Below are 18,695 nucleotides of genomic sequence, written 5' to 3'. Positions count from 1 at the left end.
GCTCAGGAACCCCAGCTGGGACCTGCCAGCTGCTCCTCGAGTCAGAGAAATGCACTTTCCACCTCAATCTTTGTGGACTGGTGGTGGATTTTGGTGCCCAAAATTCCTGCCTTTAAGGAAATGGGGATTGAATTCCCAGTTTGAATCTATTCCAGTTTAAAAATCTCTTCCTTTTGCAGCAATTTCTTTCCTTAGGAGTAGGCACAAGTGGTGCAGCTCATCAGAAACTCCAGGGAATGTAATAGAAAATCAAATACTTTAATGAAATTAGGGAGCATGAGAGTAACAGCTCAGATATACCACTAGAACTGATACTGCTGGGCTGTGGGCTCTGCTAATTGGGGGTTAATTGCTCTGTTCATCAAGCATGCAGACTGACAAACTACCAATTCTTCAGTGTCAAAGATCCTGAGTCAAGAACTTTCAACCACCTCAAATGGATATATAGGAAATGTCTTCTGAGCTGGTGGCCTGCACACAGCATTGCACAGATAAAAATATACTACTCTCAATGCACAGAGCTAAATACTTTCACATTTATCAGAATTTTCTACACAAGTCTTTTTTTTTTCTTTTTTCTTTTTTTTTTTTCTGATAGAATTCAAGTTTTGAATTTTCTGTATATATCTTTACCTGTATTAAACAAATGCTTATTTACATTGTGGGTAAAGTGTAAAGGCTAGGAAGGCCATTTTCCCATACTGTACTGTAACACTGCAAAATATATTTACACAGAGAACCTAATATAGGCAACAGGGCTAAAAAAAGTCACCTCCCACCTGTACAACATCACCAGGCCAGCATGAGAAGAGGGCATTGTTAGCACCAAACCACTCCTGGGGGGCTGAGCAGCTCTCCAGCCCCACAGGGAAGAGCTGCTGGGCACAGCACCCAAGGAGGGGCTGCAAGTGCCCAGCACTGCAGTGGGGATGGAAACCCTGAGGAGCAGGACGGGCGCTCCCAAGGGAGGGGGACAGTGACACCCCGGCCCGGGGCGCTCCTGACAGCACCTCCCAGCCTGCCAGTCTCTCCTGAGGGTCCAGGGATGGGCACAAACTGCTGCCTCAGGCCAGGGCTGGCTCAGCAGCCAGATGAACCCTGCACAAGCCACGGGGAACGAGCTCTGCTGGCAGAGGGAATCAGCCCTGGCTCACCAGTGGTGCCAGAGGGAATTCCTGAGGGAATTCCCAACAACTGGGGTGCTGGAGGGAAATCCCTCAGAAAGCAGCCCTGGTGGGCATTCCCTGGGGAAGCAGTCCCCAGCTCTGGGCCTGGGGTTCCAGAGGGAATTCCCTCAGGAAGCACCCCAGCTCTCCAGAGGGAATTCCCTCAGGAAGCACCCCAGCTCTCCAGAGGGAATTCCCTCAGGAAGCACCCCAGCTCTCCAGAGGGAATTCCCTCAGGAAGCAGCCCTGGGGCTTCCAGCAGGAATTTCCCATGGAAGCAGCTCAGTGGGCTCACCAGCAGGAATTCTCCACGGGAAGCAGCCCCAGCAGGGCTCACCAGCAGGAATACCCCTGGGAGCAGCCCCAGCAGGGCTCACCAGCAGGAATTCTCCACGGGAAGCAGCCCCAGCAGGGCTCACCAGCAGGAATTCCCCTGGGAGCAACCCTGGGCAGGAATTCCCTCAGGAATTAGTCCCAGCAGGAATCCCCCCAGGAGCAGCCCTGGGGGTCACCAGCAGGAACCTCCTGGGAGCAGCCCTGGGCAGGAATCTCCTTGGGAAGCAGCCCCGGCAGGGCTCACCAGGAGCAGCCCCAGCAGGAATCCTCTCAGGGAGCAGCCCCAGCAGGAACCCCCCAAGGAGCAGCCCCAGAGGGGCTCACCAGGAGCAGCCCCAGAAGGAATCCCCCGGGGAGCAGCCCCGGGAAGGAATCCCCTCAGGAATCAGCCCCAGCAGGAACCCCCCCCGAAGAGCAGCCCCAGCAGGAATTCCTTTAGGAATCAGCCCCAGCAGGAACCCCCCGAGGAGCAGCCCCAGCAGGGCTCACTAGGGAGCAGCCCTGGGCAGGAATTCCTTTAGGAATTAGCCCCAGCAGGGCTCACCAGGAGCAGCCCCAGCTGGAACCCCCCGAGGAGCAGCCCCAGCAGGAATTCCCTCAGGAATCAGCCCCAGCTGGAACCCCCCGAGGAGCAGCCCCAGCAGGCCCCAGCAGGAACCCCCTGAGGAGCAGCCCCAGCAGGGATCACCAGGGAGCAGCCCTGGGCAGGAATTCCTTTAGGAATCAGCCCCAGCAGGGATCCCCCGGGGAGCAGCCCCAGGAAGGAATTCCTTTAGGAATCAGCCCCAGCAGGGATCCCCCGGGGAGCAGCCCCGGGAAGGAATTCCTTTAGGAATCAGCCCCAGCAGGGATCCCCCGAGGAGCAGCCCTGGGCAGAAATCCCCTCAGGAATCAGCCCCAGCAGGAACCCCCTGAGGAGCAGCCCTGGGCAGGAACCCCCTGAGGAGCAGCCCCAGCAGGAACCCCTCAGGGAGCAGCCCCAGCAGGAACCCCCTGAGGAGCAGCCCCAGCAGGAACCCCTCAGGGAGCAGCCCCAGCAGGAACCCCTCAGGAATCAGCCCCAGCTGGAACCCCCCGGGGAGCAGCCCCAGCTGGAACCCCCCGGGGAGCAGCCCTGGGCAGGAACCCCCCGAGGAGCAGCCCCAGCAGGGATGCCCCGAGGAGCAGCCCTGGGCAGGAACCCCCCGGGGAGCAGCCCCAGCAGCCCCAGCAGGACCCCCGGGGAGCAGGGCCTCTCACCGGCGGTGCCGGCTGTGCCCGGGGTGCTCCCTGTCCCTGTCCCTGTCCCTGTCCCTGTCGTAGCGGTGCCCGGCGCGCTCGTAGGAGCGCGAGCGCTCGTGCCGGTGGTTGCGGTAGTAGTGGCTCTTCTTCTTGTACTTGTGCTCGGGGCGCTCGCGGGAGCGGCTGCGCGAGCGGGAGGAGCTGCGCGAGCGGGACCTGCGGGCCTTGGGCCCCCCCTGGTACTTGCTGCACTCCTTGGATTTCTTGTAGGCGCGGCCCTTGGAGCCCTTGTAGGCGGAGCCGTGGTTGAACTGCCGGGGAGGGGAATCGCTGCGGCTCCGCGAGCGGCTCTGCGACTTGGAGCCGCTGGACGTGGAGTAGCTCTCGCTCTTCCTGCAAGGGAAAGGACAGCAAACGTGGTTTTCTTCAATCTGAACAATTCAGTCTGGATTGGGCTGTTTGCTTGTGACCCTTCCTCCTTGTGACAGTGATCACAGGGGTCTCAGGATGAGGGAAGAGATGAGAATGTTGACTCCATGTTCAGAAGGCTGATTTATTATTTTATGATAGATATTATATTAAAAACTATACTAAAAGGATAGAAGAAAGCCAGCCTTCTGCTGACATCCTAAGAATAGAAAAGGAATGATAACAAAGGTTTGTCTCTGATTGAGACAGTCTGGACAGCTGGACTGGGATTGGCCATTGATTAGAAACAACCAGGTGAGACCAACCCCAGATCCACCTGCTGCATCCCACAGCAGCAAAGAATTGATTACAGTTTGTTCCTGAGGCTTCTCAGCAACTCAGGAGGAAAAAATCCTAAGGAAAGGATTTTTCATAGAACATGTCGGTGACACTTCCTCATTTTGAATTTGAAGAACATCCTTCCTCATTTTGCTATTCCCTTGAATTTGAAGAACATCCTGCTGTACTCTGAATTTTAGGAACGTCCTGCTGTACTCTGAATTTCAGGAACGTCCTGCTGTACTCTGAATTTCAAGACCACCCTTCTGCATTTTGAATTTTAAGACCATCCCACTGTACTTTGAATTTTAAGGATGTTCTTCTATACTTTCAAATTTTAAGACCTTCCTTCTGCGTTGTAAATTTGAACACTACCCTTCTGCATTTGGGATTTTAAGAACATCCCTCTGTATTTTGAATTTTAAGACCACGCCTTCTGCATTTTGAATTTTAAGACCACCATTCTGCACTTTGAATTTTAAGACCACCATTCTGCTTTGTAAATTTGAAAACTACCCTTCTGCATTTGGGATTTTCAGAACATCCCTCTGTATTTTGCTGTTCTCCCCTGAGAATTCATCCTGTGTCCTCAACTTCCATCTGGCTACAGTAAAACCACTGATTTTTAGGAACCCACAGCTGGACTGTGCAGCACACACTGCTGCTCCCCTCAGCCTGCTGGTGATCAATTATCAAAGCTGGCCCTGGGAAATGAGCCTGGAGGAGCTGGGAGCCCACCCTACCTGTGCTTGGGGGATGCAGACCTCGATGGGGACCTGGAGTAACTCTGATCTCTGCTTCCACTTCGACTCCTGCTCTCTCTTCCTTTCTGGACACTGCCACAGACAAAGAACACTCAGTTATTTTGTTTGGGGTACTCATGGGATAAAAATCAGCAGCTTCCTTCTAAAGCCTTACCCATTTACTGGGCTGTTGGAGCTGGGTCTCTTGGCTGCCTCTGTTTTCCTTTTAGCATTCTTCATGGCCTGCACAGGTAGGGGTGAGGGTTTATTTCCTTTCACCTCTTTTGGAGACTCTGCAAGAAGAAGCCTTTGTTACCTTTTTGGAAAGTATCTGAAAGGATTTGAGGCTCCCCTCGCCCCAAGTCTGCACCAAGCAGAGCTGCACAGCTGGGCTTTGCACACGTGTGCACACACAGACACCCACAAGCAGATCTCAACAAGTTCACAGGAGGCAGAAATTCATCTGAAACCTTTCTGCCAAAGTCTTGAAGCCACTGCAAGAAAAGGCAGAAAACCACCCTCCTTTCATTGCCAGATATTCGTGTTTGAAAGGTAAACTGGGGAGGAAGATGGTGATTGTTGTCTTCTAGGTGAGACTGCACCAGACTGGAAACTTTAACCAGCAAATTCCTCACCCAACATCCCAAAACGTTATCCCTGCCAGAGCATCTCTGCTTCAGTATTGCTTCAGGATTTGGGTTTATTGCCAAATCCACATAAAAGCAAGCCCCTGGCCTATATGGGTTTAAACTAGTCTTAATTTCAGACTAATTTGATTGTAGCTTTTATCTGATTCAAGAAATCACAAAGTTACAATGCTATTCAAACCCTGCCAGTTGAGTAGTGCTAGAAGCCATCTGAAAAAAAATAAAAATCCCCAACAAACTCCAAACCACACTTGTAAAAGCTTCCCAAAAGGGTAAATATACATGAAAGACGTGAAAGAGTTATTCAAAATGAGTTATCCACTGTTTACCATTTTTTGGGATGGGGGAAAATCCCGATGTGTTATCCAAGCTTGGAACTCCCTCAGGTACCAGACCTTTAGCTTGTGCTTTTGCCTCTTCAATAGCCAATTTCTTCTTTTCTATTTTACTTTCCAGATCAGATAAATCCACCTGTGAACACAGGAGCACTGCTTGTGAGAGCTCAATTTCCTGGTTACCCACTCCCAGGGAGGGGAATGAAAACCCAAGGAGTCCCAGACAGTGACTGCTCTTTGTTCACTTCCAGGCTTGCAGCTGTGGTTTTGAACAGGCTCAAATTTTCCAACTCCTGCTCTGAGCTGCAGCCTCCACTGAGGGCTCCCAACATGAAAAAGAACCAAACCTTTTTCCTCGTGTAGAGCTGCAAGATTTTTAAGCAGATTTCTTGAATTTCTTCCTCGGTTGCTCCAAACAGTAAAAACCAATGTGGGCGATTTGGAAGAGGGATCTGAAAGGGAGAGAGAGACAAAGCTGAGATTTCTCCTCCTGTTAAAAGGCCTTGAAAAAAACCCCAAATCCATCCAAGTGTGGCTCACCTCCAGTGTCCTGGCTGCCAGGTAAATGCAGGCACAGGCAATGCTTTCTGGCTGGAACCTCACAAAGACATCTGTTCTCAGGCTGTCGTTCATGTAGTTCCTGAAAAACAGGAGAGCAGGAGGTTGCAGGGCACTGCAAAGCTCTTTGGGGCTCTTTTTTTGGGGTTTTTGATTTGGTTTTACTTCTACAAGGGCTATTTCTTTCTGCATTCAGTTACTAGACTTCAACATTATATTCCTGTAAATCTAAAGAGAAGCTGAATGATTTTACTAAAAGAAAAATAAAAGAAATAACTAAATTAAATCCCTCAAGGGGAGGGACGTGTGACAAAGTCTGACTGCTGAAAATTCAGTGGTGAGAAGAGAACCAATTTTAACTTCACTTTTGCTGCTGGATCTCTACTGGCCTGCTCTCATGCAATAAACAAGTTATTTTCATCAAGACAACATACAGTGTGCTCAGAAATACTCAAGTTATAGAATTTTAGGTTCACATGTCCCCCTGCAATAGGGCAGAACCAGGTGTCTGGCAAAAGCTGCAGCTCCTGGAGCAGTTCTCCCATGAAATGCAGTCCTCTTCAGCACAGGTCAACTTCCAGTGGGGTTTAAGGGTCCATTTCCATCCAGAACAGAATTCTTTTTGATGCAAAAAGTCAGCCATAGGAGAAATCAGGGTGTTTGGGAACATCAGTTCAGGAGAACAGTCAGAATTCAGGCAGATCTCCTCTTTGGCACATGAAATAAGGTTTCCAAATTGTCCCATTTCAGTAAGGTTGCTTAAAATGAATATTCACAGAATGAGAAAACTGTAAAATATTGCACATATTCCAGTCAGTACAATTAAGCATGATATGTTGTTAAATCTTAAACACACAAAGCAAATTCCTGTGAATCTGTCAGCTGATGTGCTTTAGAAGATCTAGACTTGAGAGCACATATGTCAATAAAATATCAGATGAGAAAAAACTAAAACCAGACATAATCAAAGTCCTTCAAAGAATACTTTAAATAATAATTGACCATGTGGGTACCCAGTATACAAGGATTCAGTGACCCCAAGGTGTCCAGAGCAGAGACCACAGGCCAGGCACCTGCAGGGGTTCCAAGGACAGAGAGGAGGATTGCAGCCCCAGGAATTCCCAACTCCCACCTGGCCCAGCTCTTGTTCACACAAACAGCAACTGCTGCCCCCAAAAAAGCAACACTGAGCATCAGCTCATCTTTCTGGGAGGAAGGAACTTCTAAACCTGCTCTCATCCCACTACAAAGAGAGCACAGAGCTTTTGGCCAAAGGAGTGACAAAGGAAAGGTTGGCTTTGAACATCTGGAAGGACAAAGCTTTTTTTCCTGACTTGCCAAATTGAGAATCGTGCCAGCTTCCAAGTTTGGCCTCTGCCCCTCTTCCCTGTGGGCTCAGTCAGACACAGGAGGAAATGAATCCTTGTCACAATAGCTTAAGAAAAAGGTCATGTTGTAAAAATGCACATTTCAAGAACCAGTTATACTGGATACCCACCAGTTTTCGAGTACTGGAAGCAACAAACAGGAGCACACAGATGTGTTATTGTATCACCTGACCCCTCTCCCAGCTGGGGTGATTCCCTCCCTCCCTCCCCTCTCTTCCTTCCACAACCAGCAGATTCCTGGCAGTCCAGAACTCCCATCCAATGCTCCATGCAATGCTCTGGGAAGTGTCTCTAAATATCACATTTTTTTCTCCAAGCTTCACACATGTACTATTTTTTTTCATTTAAACATTGTATCTTTCAAACTATTCTTTTTTTGTTGTTAATTCATCCCTTTTAAAGAGTTAAACCCCACCTTAATTCACTTTATCATATAAGAAACACACCACATTATCACAGTTAAGAGAAATAGAACATTAAAAAAAAAAAAAAATTCAGAACTTCAACGCTCAGGTTATCAAATATACAAACAATCAAAATAAAAAAATGAAAATAGAAGCACAAGAAGCAGTTGGCCAGTTACTCTACTATCATGTATATACCACCTGTCTAGAGCCAGCCTTCTCTTTGGAGAGCTTTGGGTTGACTGAAGACGGCAGCTATCCCTGCACCATGGGCAGCAGAGGAGAAGTCTTAGTCACTTACCCTCAGAGGCTACCCTTTGATCAAAAGAGTACAGAAAAGAAAAGTCAAAACTGGTTCTCTACACACAGCTCACAGTACCAGACAGTTCAGTCAGCAGAAATATGGTCTTTGGATTCACTAAAGGTGGTTTTTTTTTTTAGACCATTGGTATTGTTAAAAAAGCATTATTTGGTAAAGTCTAGGACGTGGAATTTTACAGAAGCTTCCCACCCCCCGAGCAAATATTTATTAAATGAGAGCAATAAGGCAGAGAACATTTCTTGGCAAATATGAATCCAGCCTATCCATCTATGCAGTCTTAGAAACTGACATCTTGCATTATCCACATAGATAAAAGGAATTTATCTGTGCTGAGGTTTAGATACACCTGAAATCAAACTCAGGCCCTGCGAAAAGCCATTTCCCAGCACTGGGAACAAACTTGAATTACACCCAAGCTCTCCCTGAAGAAAACCCCAAGGGAACAACTCTAAACCCACCCAACCTTTCCCCTTCAGCTGGAAAGTGAGAGCAGAGAGGAGGGAAGTGAGGAGTCAGGGTGGAAAGCTACCTTACCATAAAAACACTGCCTCGAACTTAAGAGGCCGCTCAACATTTGGGAAGTAGTTTGGGGCACACCAAGGACAGTGGAGCTGTCTGGGGTGGCCCCAAGCACTGCTGAGCAATGCTGCCCAGTGCCTCAAGTGACATATTTCTGCTACTGCCCCTTCTGGTCTCTTAGAACAAGGAAAATCAACTTACCATGAGGTCTGGACCAGGTGTTGGTTACGTTCACATTCTAATACCTGAAGGTACATAACGATTATCTGGAAGATATGGGTCATTGAGTTATTAACCAGCATCTGGAGAGCCACCTGCTTATTTCAGAGGGACATCCATGAGGCATCTGTGATCCTCTTTCAAGGCCTAAAACACTCCACAAGAAGTGTTTGCACCATCCCCAGTGTTTATCCACACCGAGCCCTTCTGTCCTGCTACTCGGGCAGGCCTTGTCTCCACCTGGGTTTGGTTTAGGGATTTTGGGGATGGATTTTCATTGAGGGATTTATTTTGTGGATTGATCTGGTTCTCCTACAAACCTCACAAATCCTTTTTTAGCTGCAGCCTGGGGAGAAAGAGCTGCTGAGTGCAATCAGCAGAGAGGGAAGCTGGCAGTGCTTGCAGAGAACAGCCCTAACAGCGTGCCATGGTTTGCTCAGCTCTGAGGGGTTTTCCTCTGGCTTGGAAGGAAAACAAGGCTGCAGAGAGGAAGGATAATGGCAGGATTCACCCCATGAACAGCTGCCCTCGGGGGTGGGTGACAAAAGGAAATTGTGAATGTCAAGAAGCCCAAAAAGGCAGCTCTGGACAGGAGTTTTTTAGAGCAGAAAGGAGCAAGATCCCCAGTTGTGCTGGCACAGAAATAAAAGTTCTTTTCCCAGCTAAGGCACAATTTAAATATTTGAGGCAATTGTATCTTTCAAGTATCATCCACTCAGACACTTGTTACTTTTATCTTGAGCCTTGCCTCAGTTCTAGCCGAGCCTGAGCGTGGTTTTAGCACACTCCTAACTGGCTCACAGACCTTTAATAATACCTCAGCACGTTCCCAGCAGGAGTGACCACGACAAGCCCAGGCCTCCAAACTCCTCCCTGCTTGGGGGATCTAAGTTGAGGTGATGTTTGCTACCACCAAAGCTACCTACTGATCCAATCTGCCTTCCAGGAATACTGAGCACCTGCATCCACCTCGCCGTCACTCAGCAGTGATACGAGACCAATTAGTAAGAGTCTCTTAAATGAGAAAGAAAACATCAGGATGGTAAGAAACTAATCTCACTGAGTTCACTGATCATCATGTGCAGTCCACAGAGCTTCCAGGCAGCCTCCTCAAAGCTTTACAGAACACAAAACCTTGGTTATGTAGTGAATTTATAAAGTACCAACCTTATGAGGGTGCTTCACGTGAACACAAAATCCCAACTCCTTCAACACTCTTCTTTCTGCCTTAATTATTTGATTCTTCAAGTTCACATATTCTTGATCCAATATTAGAGGCACTGGTTTTCTGCAAGACAAGGTCAAACTCACAAGATGATCACCTTAACCCTTAAGGAAACTCAGGTTGACTTGTGTCAAAATAACAATAAAAAAAATCATTATTTATAACACCAAAAATATTGATTAATTAAAACAGGTCAGCTCACTTCATGAGATCCCTCTGAAATATTCCCTGATTTATGAAACAGGGAATGATGCTGTTGTGAAGTTTGATCATTTAAACACAGCACAGGTAGTTCAGAAAATTCTGAATTCTCAGCTTACTTTTTCTCCCTCAGGTGTCTGAGGCGATGGAACACATTGATCACGTCCCGGATGCGTCTGGGGGCTTCCTCAATTTTGGATGCCAGATGGACACAGGCCATGGAAACATGCTGAAAAACGAGCATAAAATAGAATATTTTCTATATTTCATTTCCAGTTCAGGAACTGAGCTCCTACAACAGCTTAAAGATGCATAATGAGGGGAAAAAACCAAGAAAATATCAAATATTTGACAAAAATCACTATAAATTGCTTTGTAAAATCATGTTTCTCAATAACTATAAAGTCCAGACTAGTTCCTAACATTGATCACACCTCAGACAACAACTTGCCAAGAGAGATCAGAAGATAAATATGGCAACAAATGTCATTTAATGCCTTCTTACCTCCATGGAATGCTTCACAAAAGACTTGGTATAAAAGAAACGCTGGAATAACACCTGGCCTGTAGCCATAGCCACCTAAAGAGAGAGATAATCACAACAGCCATGAACAAAACTACCAATTCCAAAGAGAAATTTTAACAGATTTAAGACCCAGAAGATTAACTAAGCATAGGAGGAAAGTTAATGGAATCTAAAGAAAACTAGAATTGCTAAAGTAATTAAGTTGGCCAAAATGTTATTAATTAAGTTGGCCAAAATGTTATCGACATTTTAAATATTGCCTACAAGTCAAATACAAACACCAAATCCCAATTTTCTTTTATAAAAAATGTGAAAATACGTTTTAAGTTATTAAATTAAAAATAAACAACAAGAAAAATCAAAAATTCCAATAAAATTCAAAGTTATGAAAGTACGTCAGAAAAATATTTGCTTTTTGGGCGTGGAAAGTGAGGAGCACTCTAATCGCGTCATGATTTGCATACATTTGAATATGCTAAGGTAGCCTGGAAAGTTTTAGGCTCAGAGAGCAACGAGGCTGTTTTTTGGGCTGAAATTCTCCGTGGAAACAAAAACCTCGCCGAGGTCACCACGGCTGCAGAGGAGCCTTAGGAAATCCGCCTTTGCACAATCCTGCCGCGGGGGCGGCGGAGGAAGGCGCTGACATCACCCGCTTCCGGCAGCCAGCGGCCCGGGAAGGCCCGGAACGACCCCCGAACACCGGGAGGCCCCGAACGAGCCCCGCACACCGGGCGGCCCCGCGGCCTGCCCGGCCGGTAACTGCGGGGCGGCCCCGGGGCCTGCCCGGCCGGGAACCGGAAAATCGCACAAAGAAGAGCCCAGCCTAGCCCTGTTACGTCCTGGCCCCATCCCTGCCCGTGCCCAGCCCCACCTGAGGCAGCCGCAGCAGGATCCCGGCCGCCTGGATGAGCTCGCAGCCGGTGACGCGCAGCTCGGTCTCGGTGTCGGGGTCTAGGCCGCTGCTCATGGACGGCGTGAAGCGCAGCGTGTGCTCGGGCAGCAGGCAGTTCTCCAGCGTAATCAGCACGCCCGAATACAGCCGGTCGCCGATCAGCACCGCGCCGGGACCCGGTACCGGGGCGGGAGCCGCGCCGGCCGCCTGAGGGCCCACGGGGCCGCCGCCTGCCGCCGCCATTTTGTGCCGCCGCCGCCTCGCTGGCTCCGCGCTCCGTCTCCTTCCCCCCCCCGCAACCGCCCGACGCCAATTGGCGGAGCGCGGCAGGACCGCGGCCGCTGATTGGCTGAGGGGCCGTGACGCAGGACGCCGCCCGGGGCGCGCGCGGCGCGGTGACGCAACGGCCGGGAATCCGGACAGGGCGGGGCCGCGGCGCCCTCAGAGCCGGGGCCGCCCCAGGACGAGTGTGAGGCGCTGGGACACAGCGCTCACCGAGTCAAATAGATGTTAACTCCCTAAAAAAAACCACCATGCGCTCACCGAGTGAAATATCTCTGTTAACTCCCTAAAAAAAACACACTATGCGCTCACCGAGTTAAATATCTTTGTTAACTCTCTATAAAACCACGCAATGTGTGTCCTTAACTTGGAGCTCGCCGAGGTTCGTGTGTGAGGGCCGACATGCCGCTCCCCACCCCGCCTGGGTTTTCCCCGTGCAGCGCTGGAATTTCACCGCAGAAATTGTTTCCCTGTAGCAGTTACCAATAAAAATATGTTTAATATTAAGTCCTTAGTAGAAAAGGGTATGTTTATCCTTCACCTGAGGGCTGTCGGGGCTAATGTCTGAGGGCTGACATCTCCCTCACACTCTGGGCTGGTTTTTTGCTCTGCAGTGCCAAAACTCACCACAAAAATTGTTTCTCCACAGCAATTACCAAAAAATTACCTGTATAAGTTCTTATAAAGTTCTTAAAATTACCTTTATAAGTTCTTATGTGTCCTTAACACAGGGGCTGTGTGTGAGGGTCGACATCCTGCCCTCCCTCCATCCCCTGGCTGTATTTTCCCAGTGAAATGCCAAAATTAACACAAATTATTTCCCTATGGCAGTTTTCAGTAAAAATCTCTTTATTAAATCTTTAAAAGTATAAACTATGTGTATCCTTAACTCCCAGGCTCCACCTCTGAGCCTCTGAGGGTCAACATTTCCCCCCACTCCCAGCTGTGCTCTCCCCACTCAGAATTCACCACACAAATTAAGTTTTTTTTTCTACTAGCAGTTACCAAAAAAAAAAAAAAAAAAAAAAAAAGGCAAAACAAAACAAAAAAACTTTATTAAGCCACTGGATGGCCTGACTGCTAACCTTGAAGTGTGCTTTTAATTTAACAGGGAAAAATCCATCCAGGAGAAGCTTCACACCCACACGATCCTCAGAGGATTTGTTCCACATTTTCCATTTCAGCAGCACTCACACCAGGTTTGCTTCACAATCAAATCCCTCCTTCTAAAACATACACACAGGCTCTGGTATCAGTAGTGGTGGTGCACAATTCGTGAAAATATCCCCTCTGGTTCTTTTCCATCTCCCAGGGCAGCCAGGAACCCCTCCTGTCTCCTCCTCTGGGCTAAAGCTGCCAGGGATTTGAATGTCTTTGGCTCATAAATGGCCAAATCAGCCAGAACTTTCCTGTTCAGCTCCACCTGGGACTAAAGGCAAGAAAAAATTGTTGGGTAAGGACTGTGATTTTTAGGAATGAACACTGCTTAGTTTTAAATGTATTTAATTTAAATAGATTTTATTAAAGATGGTAACATTTTATTATTAAATAAAATTAAATGTATTAAATATAATGAACACCTTTTATTAAATATAATGAACACTCTTAACTGTTTATATAAACACCCTTCATTAAGCAGGATTAAACACTCTTAAGGCTTAAGACCTGAGGTCTTAAAGCAGATTAAATTTTTTTTACCCTGTGCAATTTGGAGCTGTTAAAGACTGTCAGACACTCCCTGGCCGTGGATGTCTCATTAACCCATCATGGAAAAATTATTTCCTGACTTTCTCTAAAGTTTTTCTGGTAGAAACCAAGAACTGAAGAAAAATCTCTAATTTTGCCTCAAGGCCACGTGTTCCAGGTGAATCCATGGCATCTGTTTCAGCTCAAAAACAATTAAAATCACCAAACTGAAACAAATTCCCAGCATGTTTTAAAAACAAGGGACAATGCAGAAAATTGGTGCCATTCTCCATGCTCACCAAATCACAATTATAGTGAAAAGAATAAGGATTTCTTAGATTTTTGGGTTTTTTGCTAACACAAGCCTTGTATTTTTAAATTTCTTGAAGTAAAAGGAAAAGCAGCTGTCACTGAATGCCCACAAAAAAAAGCATTTTTAAAGTCTCATTCCTAAGTTTTGGGGACAGAACATGAAGTAGAACCACAATGTTCACCAGGATAAAAGGGAAGAGAAATAGTTTAGGGCAGAATTTAGTTCCTGAAGCCTTTCATCACTCTAATTAGCAAGTAATTATCCTCCAAACCACATCCTTACCTTGACCAGGTTGCTTATGAAGGCTGGGTACTTCAAACCATGTTCGAGGGAAGCTGCTTCAATCCTCGTGATCCAGAGCTGAAGGTGTAAAAATCAATATACTGCATGATAAAACACTTTAAAATAAACCCTTTGCCACGCTGGTCTGCTCACACTTAATTCAAAACAACATTTTCATGGAATATCCTGAGCTGGAAGGGACCCACAAGAAAATGCTGCTTTAAACTCCAACTTTTCACTCACTGTTTTAAAAGAAACCCCCTGAGAGTAAGAAAAGCAGCTGTTTCACTCCTGCCTTGCTCCCACTTTGATGCTCCCACCCAACATTTTGCTCTTTACCGCTCTGAGGAATCTCTTCTTCTCCCTCCTGGCCTTGGTGGACTTCACGAAAGCCCTGCGGACGCTCCTCACTGCCAGCTTGTAGCAGCGGTTCTTCCTGCCACGAAAATGCTGCAAAAACACCCCAGAATGGTCTCACTTAATTAGATTTAAATATGCAACACTAATAAAGCTCATTTGCATTCACAGCTCTCCATGATAAGGATCACTGAACCCATCACAAGCGCCCCCTAAGCCTTCAGCTGGCACATAATGAAAATGTGCTTTCCTTGGTTTTTATTGTGGAAATATTTGGAATGTAACATCATGTGGAATATAATATCATGTGGAATATAATTTTTATAGAGGAAAACCAGAAGCAAAGGAGTTGGAGCAGGGTGGGAAGATCTCAGTTCAGCAGAGGCAAAACCAGACCTCGCTTTGGGCTGTGGTTCTGTGGGAAAGGGCAGTGCTTTCACCCAATTCACATATTTATTCTCCTTCCTCTGTTGTGTCTGTATGAACACAGGGATGGGGCAGGAACTTTTATCAAACAGAAAAAAAAATTATCAAACAGAAAAAAAATAAATTGTTCTCTGGCATCCATCTAACACAACAAAGGAAAATGTAGCCAGTGCTGCACCAGGAATAACTGGTGCAAACCCAAAATATTCTCACTTCCCTCAAATTTTCCATCTCAGTATTACAGCAAGATGTAATTTAAAGAATTTTATCATACTGCCTAGGATGCCCTTGAGAAAGGTTCCTCCCTAGCCTCAGCACAGCAGCTTGAACGCCAGCAGACATCCAAAACGCAAAAATAAATTCAAAATGCACTTGAGAATAAGGTTAATTTTTTTGCCCAGTGAAACAAAAAAAAAAAAAAAAAAAATGAAAAAACACTCAAGGAGGAAACACAACCAGCAACAGCTCACTTTATGGCACGAGAAAGGCACAGGATGGTTCGGGTGGGAAAGGGAGCTCCGAGCCCTGCCGTGGGCAGGGACCCCTCCCGCTGCTCCAAACCCGTCCAGCACCGCAGGGATGGGGCATTGCCGGCTCCGGGACCCTGCCCGGGGCACTCGGCAGTGCCGGGGGCCGGGGGGACAGCGGCGGGGACCCCGCACTCACCCGCGCGTACTTGAGCACCTCCTGCACCCTCCAGAAGCGATCCGAGAGGCGGCTGCGCACCCAGCGCGCCGCGCTCAGCACCACCATGGCTGCGGCACGGCTCCTGCCCGCCTGCCTGCCTGCCTGCCTTCCTTCCGGGGCGGCACCGACCTGCCCGGCCCTCCCTCAGCCTGCCCCCGAGCCTTCCCGGAGCTTCCTTCAGACCTTCCCCCGCTGCTTGCTCTGATCCTGCCCCCGAGCCTTCCCGGAGCTTCCTCTCAGCCTGCCTCCGAGCCTTCCCGGAGCTTCCTCTCAGCCTGCCCCCGCTGCTTCCTCTGATCCGGCCCCCGCGCCTTCCCGGAGCTTCCTTCGGACCTTCCCCCGCTGCTTGCTCTGATCCTGCCCCCGAGCCTTCCCGGAGCTTCCTCTGATCCTGCCCCCGAGCCTTCCCGGAGCTTCCTCTGATCCTGCCCCCGAGCCTTCCCGGAGCTTCCTCTTATCCTGCCCCCAACCCTTCCCAGAGCTTCCTTCGGACCTTCCCCCGCGGCTTCCTCTTATCCTGCCCCCGAGCCTTCCCAGACCTTCCTCTGATCCTGCCCCCAAGCGTTCCCGGAGCTTCCCTCGGACCTTCCCTCGGTTCTTCCTCTGATCCTGCCCCCCAGCCTTCCCAGAGCTTCCTTCTGACCTTCCCTCGGTTCTTCCTTTGATCCTGCCCCCGAGCCTGGCGGGACTTCCTCTGATCCTGCCCCCAAGCGTTCCCGGAGCTTCCTTCGGACCTTTCCCCGGTTCTTCCTCTGATCCTGCCCCCCAGCCTTCCCGGTCCTTTTTCCAATCCTTCCTCCGGTCCTTCCTCTGATGCTTCCTCTGATCCTGCCCCCGACCCTTCCCGGTCCTTCCTCAGTTCTTTCCCCCAGTTATTCCTCTGGTCCTTCCTGTGGTTTTCCCTCTGATCCTTACCCTGAGCCTTCCCGGTCCTTCCTCTAGTCCTTCCTCTAGTCCTTCCTCCGGTCCTTCTTCCAGCCTTTCCCCCGGTCCTTTCTCCGGTTCTTCTCCCGCTCCTTCTCTTGATCCTTCCCAGTTGTTCTTCCAGCCCTTCCTCCAGTCCTTCCCCTGTCCCCAAGCCCCCGGTCCCTCCCCGGCTCCTCTCTCACAGCACCGTGGCTTTTCCCCCTGCTGGGCATCCTCTGCCCCAGCCCGAGGACAGCCGTGGAGTCACGGAATATCCTGAGTTGGAAAGGACCCCCAGGGATCATCCAGCCCAGCCCCTCACCCTGCACAGACACCCCAAAATCCCACCCTGTGCATCCCTGGAAGCATTGTCCAACCCTCCTGGAGCTCTTGGGGCTGGGACCATTCCCTGAGGAGCCTGGGCAGTGCTCCAGAACCCTCTGGGGGAAAACCTTTCCCAAAATCCGACCTAAACCTCCCCTGACACAGCTCCAGCCGTTCCCTCAGGTCACCAGAAACCTTCACCCTCTGGCTGAAGAACGTTTACCTGATCCCAGCCCTCTCAAGTGACCTCATCACCTGCCTGAGGTGTGACCCAAGGCAGCCCAAACCCCCAGCTCAGCTGGGAGCAGGCACACACAGTGGGGTTGTCCCAAAATCCCCTGGAAAAAGGAGCTGGGCTGCTTGGAGTGTGCATTCCCATAGCTCAGTGAGGGATCTGGGATTTTGTATCCCCAGCAGTGCTCCAGCCAGCAGTGTGAGCAGGTTTGGTGTTGTTTTCAGTGGCTGGAAGGGTTCCATGGTGGATAACAAGGCTTACAGCATCCTGCAAGGGTTAGGGTTAGAGAATGGGAGACATAAATTGAAAATTTATGAGCTGTGCAAACCACAAGATGGTGCTGCCAGAAAATGATTCCATGGGAGCAGCAGTCTCAGCGTCAGAGAACTGATGGATTTTTCTGATGCTCTTTAGTCATCACCACTTCCAGCATCTCAAAGCAATCATGCTCCTGTTACAAACTGCTCCATCATCAAGATCTTCCCCACTTCTGGGAAAGTTCTTGTCAAGAATGTGGAAATTTCAGAGAATTATGGAGAAATCTTTCTTCATATTGCTGAGGTTTGTCTGACACAAAGTTCACTTGTTTATTGCAAGAACCAGTAGAAAATAAACGTACAGAACACAATTTTCAGACCTCCCTGAAAAGGTTAAAATGTATTTTCATGACAGCAAAAGAACTTTGGAAAGTTTCCCTGGATTTAGCAAAGCTTCTTAGAATTTTTGGCACTTTTATGAATGCTTAAATTGTATTTCACCACACCCCTGTGCCATCACCAGCAGATGGTAAAAGCAGCTGTAGGATTTTTAGCTGCCCAGCACTGAGTTAATCTTTCCACAGTTTAAGCCTAAAATTAATTTCTCTTCCTATAGTTTTGACTTTGGGTTCTTTCTGTTTGTGTGACTCCTCTTTTTTTTCCACTTCAAGTTTCAAAAATATTGTGTCTTTAAATCTAACCAGAATTTAAACAGGCAGAGTAACCACCGAGACTCCCAGAGCTCCCTACCACTTGTCACATTTATGGTTTCCTGCACAGCTCCAGATTTTATTATTAACACTGTCTCTGGCCTGTGCAGCCCTGAAAACAGGATGGATCCAGCAGTTATTTCCCCTGGGATGTCTGGACAGATCTGAGATTTCACATTTTGCAGCCTGAGTGGAGGCTGCTGCCCTGCACACTCCCCTGGGAGCCATCCAGCCCTGGAGGGCAGGGAAGGAACAGGGTGGAAATGTTCTTGTCACACTCTGCTCCCTGCTTTAGAGCTTGTTTCTCTCTGTAGTTTTTAATATCTCTCTCTTATTACTGCCACTGTATCTTGGAGGCTACACAGGCACGGAGATGGCACTGAAATTCTTAAATAATATTGATCTTATGAGGGAGATGAAATAATTGATAATTGCTGTGCCTCCTCTATGAGAGTATCAATATGTTCTGCAAACAATAACAATGACTGCAGGGGACAGATGATTTCTGAGGAATACAGTGATTATTATCAATTTCTCTAAGGTTTTTTTTTTTTTTTTAATCTAGAGAGGAATTTTAGAAAATGAATCAGAGGCAGAATAATTAAAGTTGGAGAGGGACCATCATGACCTGGGGATGGATGGTTGGAGCGTGGGGAGCCAGATGTGAAGGATTGGCCAGCACAGAGAGCACTGAGGCTGTTCTGTAAACAGCAGCCTTGCAAAGCTGAGCTCAGAAGGGAGCACAGAGCTGGGTGTGAGTGGCTGCAGGCAGCTGAGAGCA

At 48.3% G+C, this 18,695-nt stretch overlaps 2 protein-coding genes across 4 annotated transcripts; both read right to left on the bottom strand.

Moving 5' to 3' along the window:
- Positions 1 to 237: 237 nt before the first annotated feature.
- On the bottom strand, positions 238 to 11,716 carry CCNL2 (cyclin L2). Of its 3 annotated transcripts, XR_009489299.1 has the most exons (12): positions 11,429 to 11,716; positions 10,537 to 10,611; positions 10,151 to 10,260; positions 9,773 to 9,893; positions 8,588 to 8,652; positions 5,736 to 5,835; positions 5,543 to 5,647; positions 5,190 to 5,331; positions 4,389 to 4,506; positions 4,214 to 4,306; positions 2,466 to 3,116; positions 238 to 1,769 (listed from the first exon to the last, which is right to left on the bottom strand). XR_009489299.1 is itself a non-coding variant. In XM_059866948.1 (11 exons), exons 1-11 carry the CDS (start codon positions 11,690 to 11,692, stop codon positions 2,738 to 2,740), a joined length of 1,572 nt encoding a protein of 523 aa, XP_059722931.1. In that variant the 5' UTR covers positions 11,693 to 11,716; the 3' UTR covers positions 238 to 2,737. The 3 variants fall into 3 exon arrangements, 2 of the variants coding, with proteins under 2 accessions (XP_059722931.1, XP_059722932.1); XM_059866948.1 differs by having other exon boundaries at positions 238 to 3,116; XM_059866949.1 differs by lacking the exons at positions 9,773 to 9,893; positions 10,151 to 10,260; positions 10,537 to 10,611; positions 11,429 to 11,716 and adding an exon at positions 7,747 to 7,860 and having other exon boundaries at positions 238 to 3,116; positions 8,588 to 9,753.
- Positions 11,717 to 12,562: 846 nt separating this feature from the next.
- MRPL20 (mitochondrial ribosomal protein L20) lies at positions 12,563 to 15,625 on the bottom strand. Its single transcript, XM_059866677.1, has 4 exons — positions 15,462 to 15,625; positions 14,352 to 14,462; positions 14,013 to 14,090; positions 12,563 to 13,160 (listed from the first exon to the last, which is right to left on the bottom strand). The coding sequence occupies exons 1-4, from the start codon at positions 15,546 to 15,548 to the stop codon at positions 12,984 to 12,986; spliced, it is 453 nt and encodes a 150-aa protein (XP_059722660.1). The 5' UTR covers positions 15,549 to 15,625; the 3' UTR covers positions 12,563 to 12,983.
- Between the last annotated feature and the right edge of the window lie 3,070 nt (positions 15,626 to 18,695).

Source organism: Haemorhous mexicanus, chromosome 23 (assembly GCF_027477595.1).
Source record: "Haemorhous mexicanus isolate bHaeMex1 chromosome 23, bHaeMex1.pri, whole genome shotgun sequence".
Lineage (NCBI taxonomy): Eukaryota > Metazoa > Chordata > Aves > Passeriformes > Fringillidae > Haemorhous > Haemorhous mexicanus.
The sequence above is the reverse complement of the archived record's forward strand: the minus strand, read 5'-3'. Positions and strand labels throughout refer to the sequence as shown.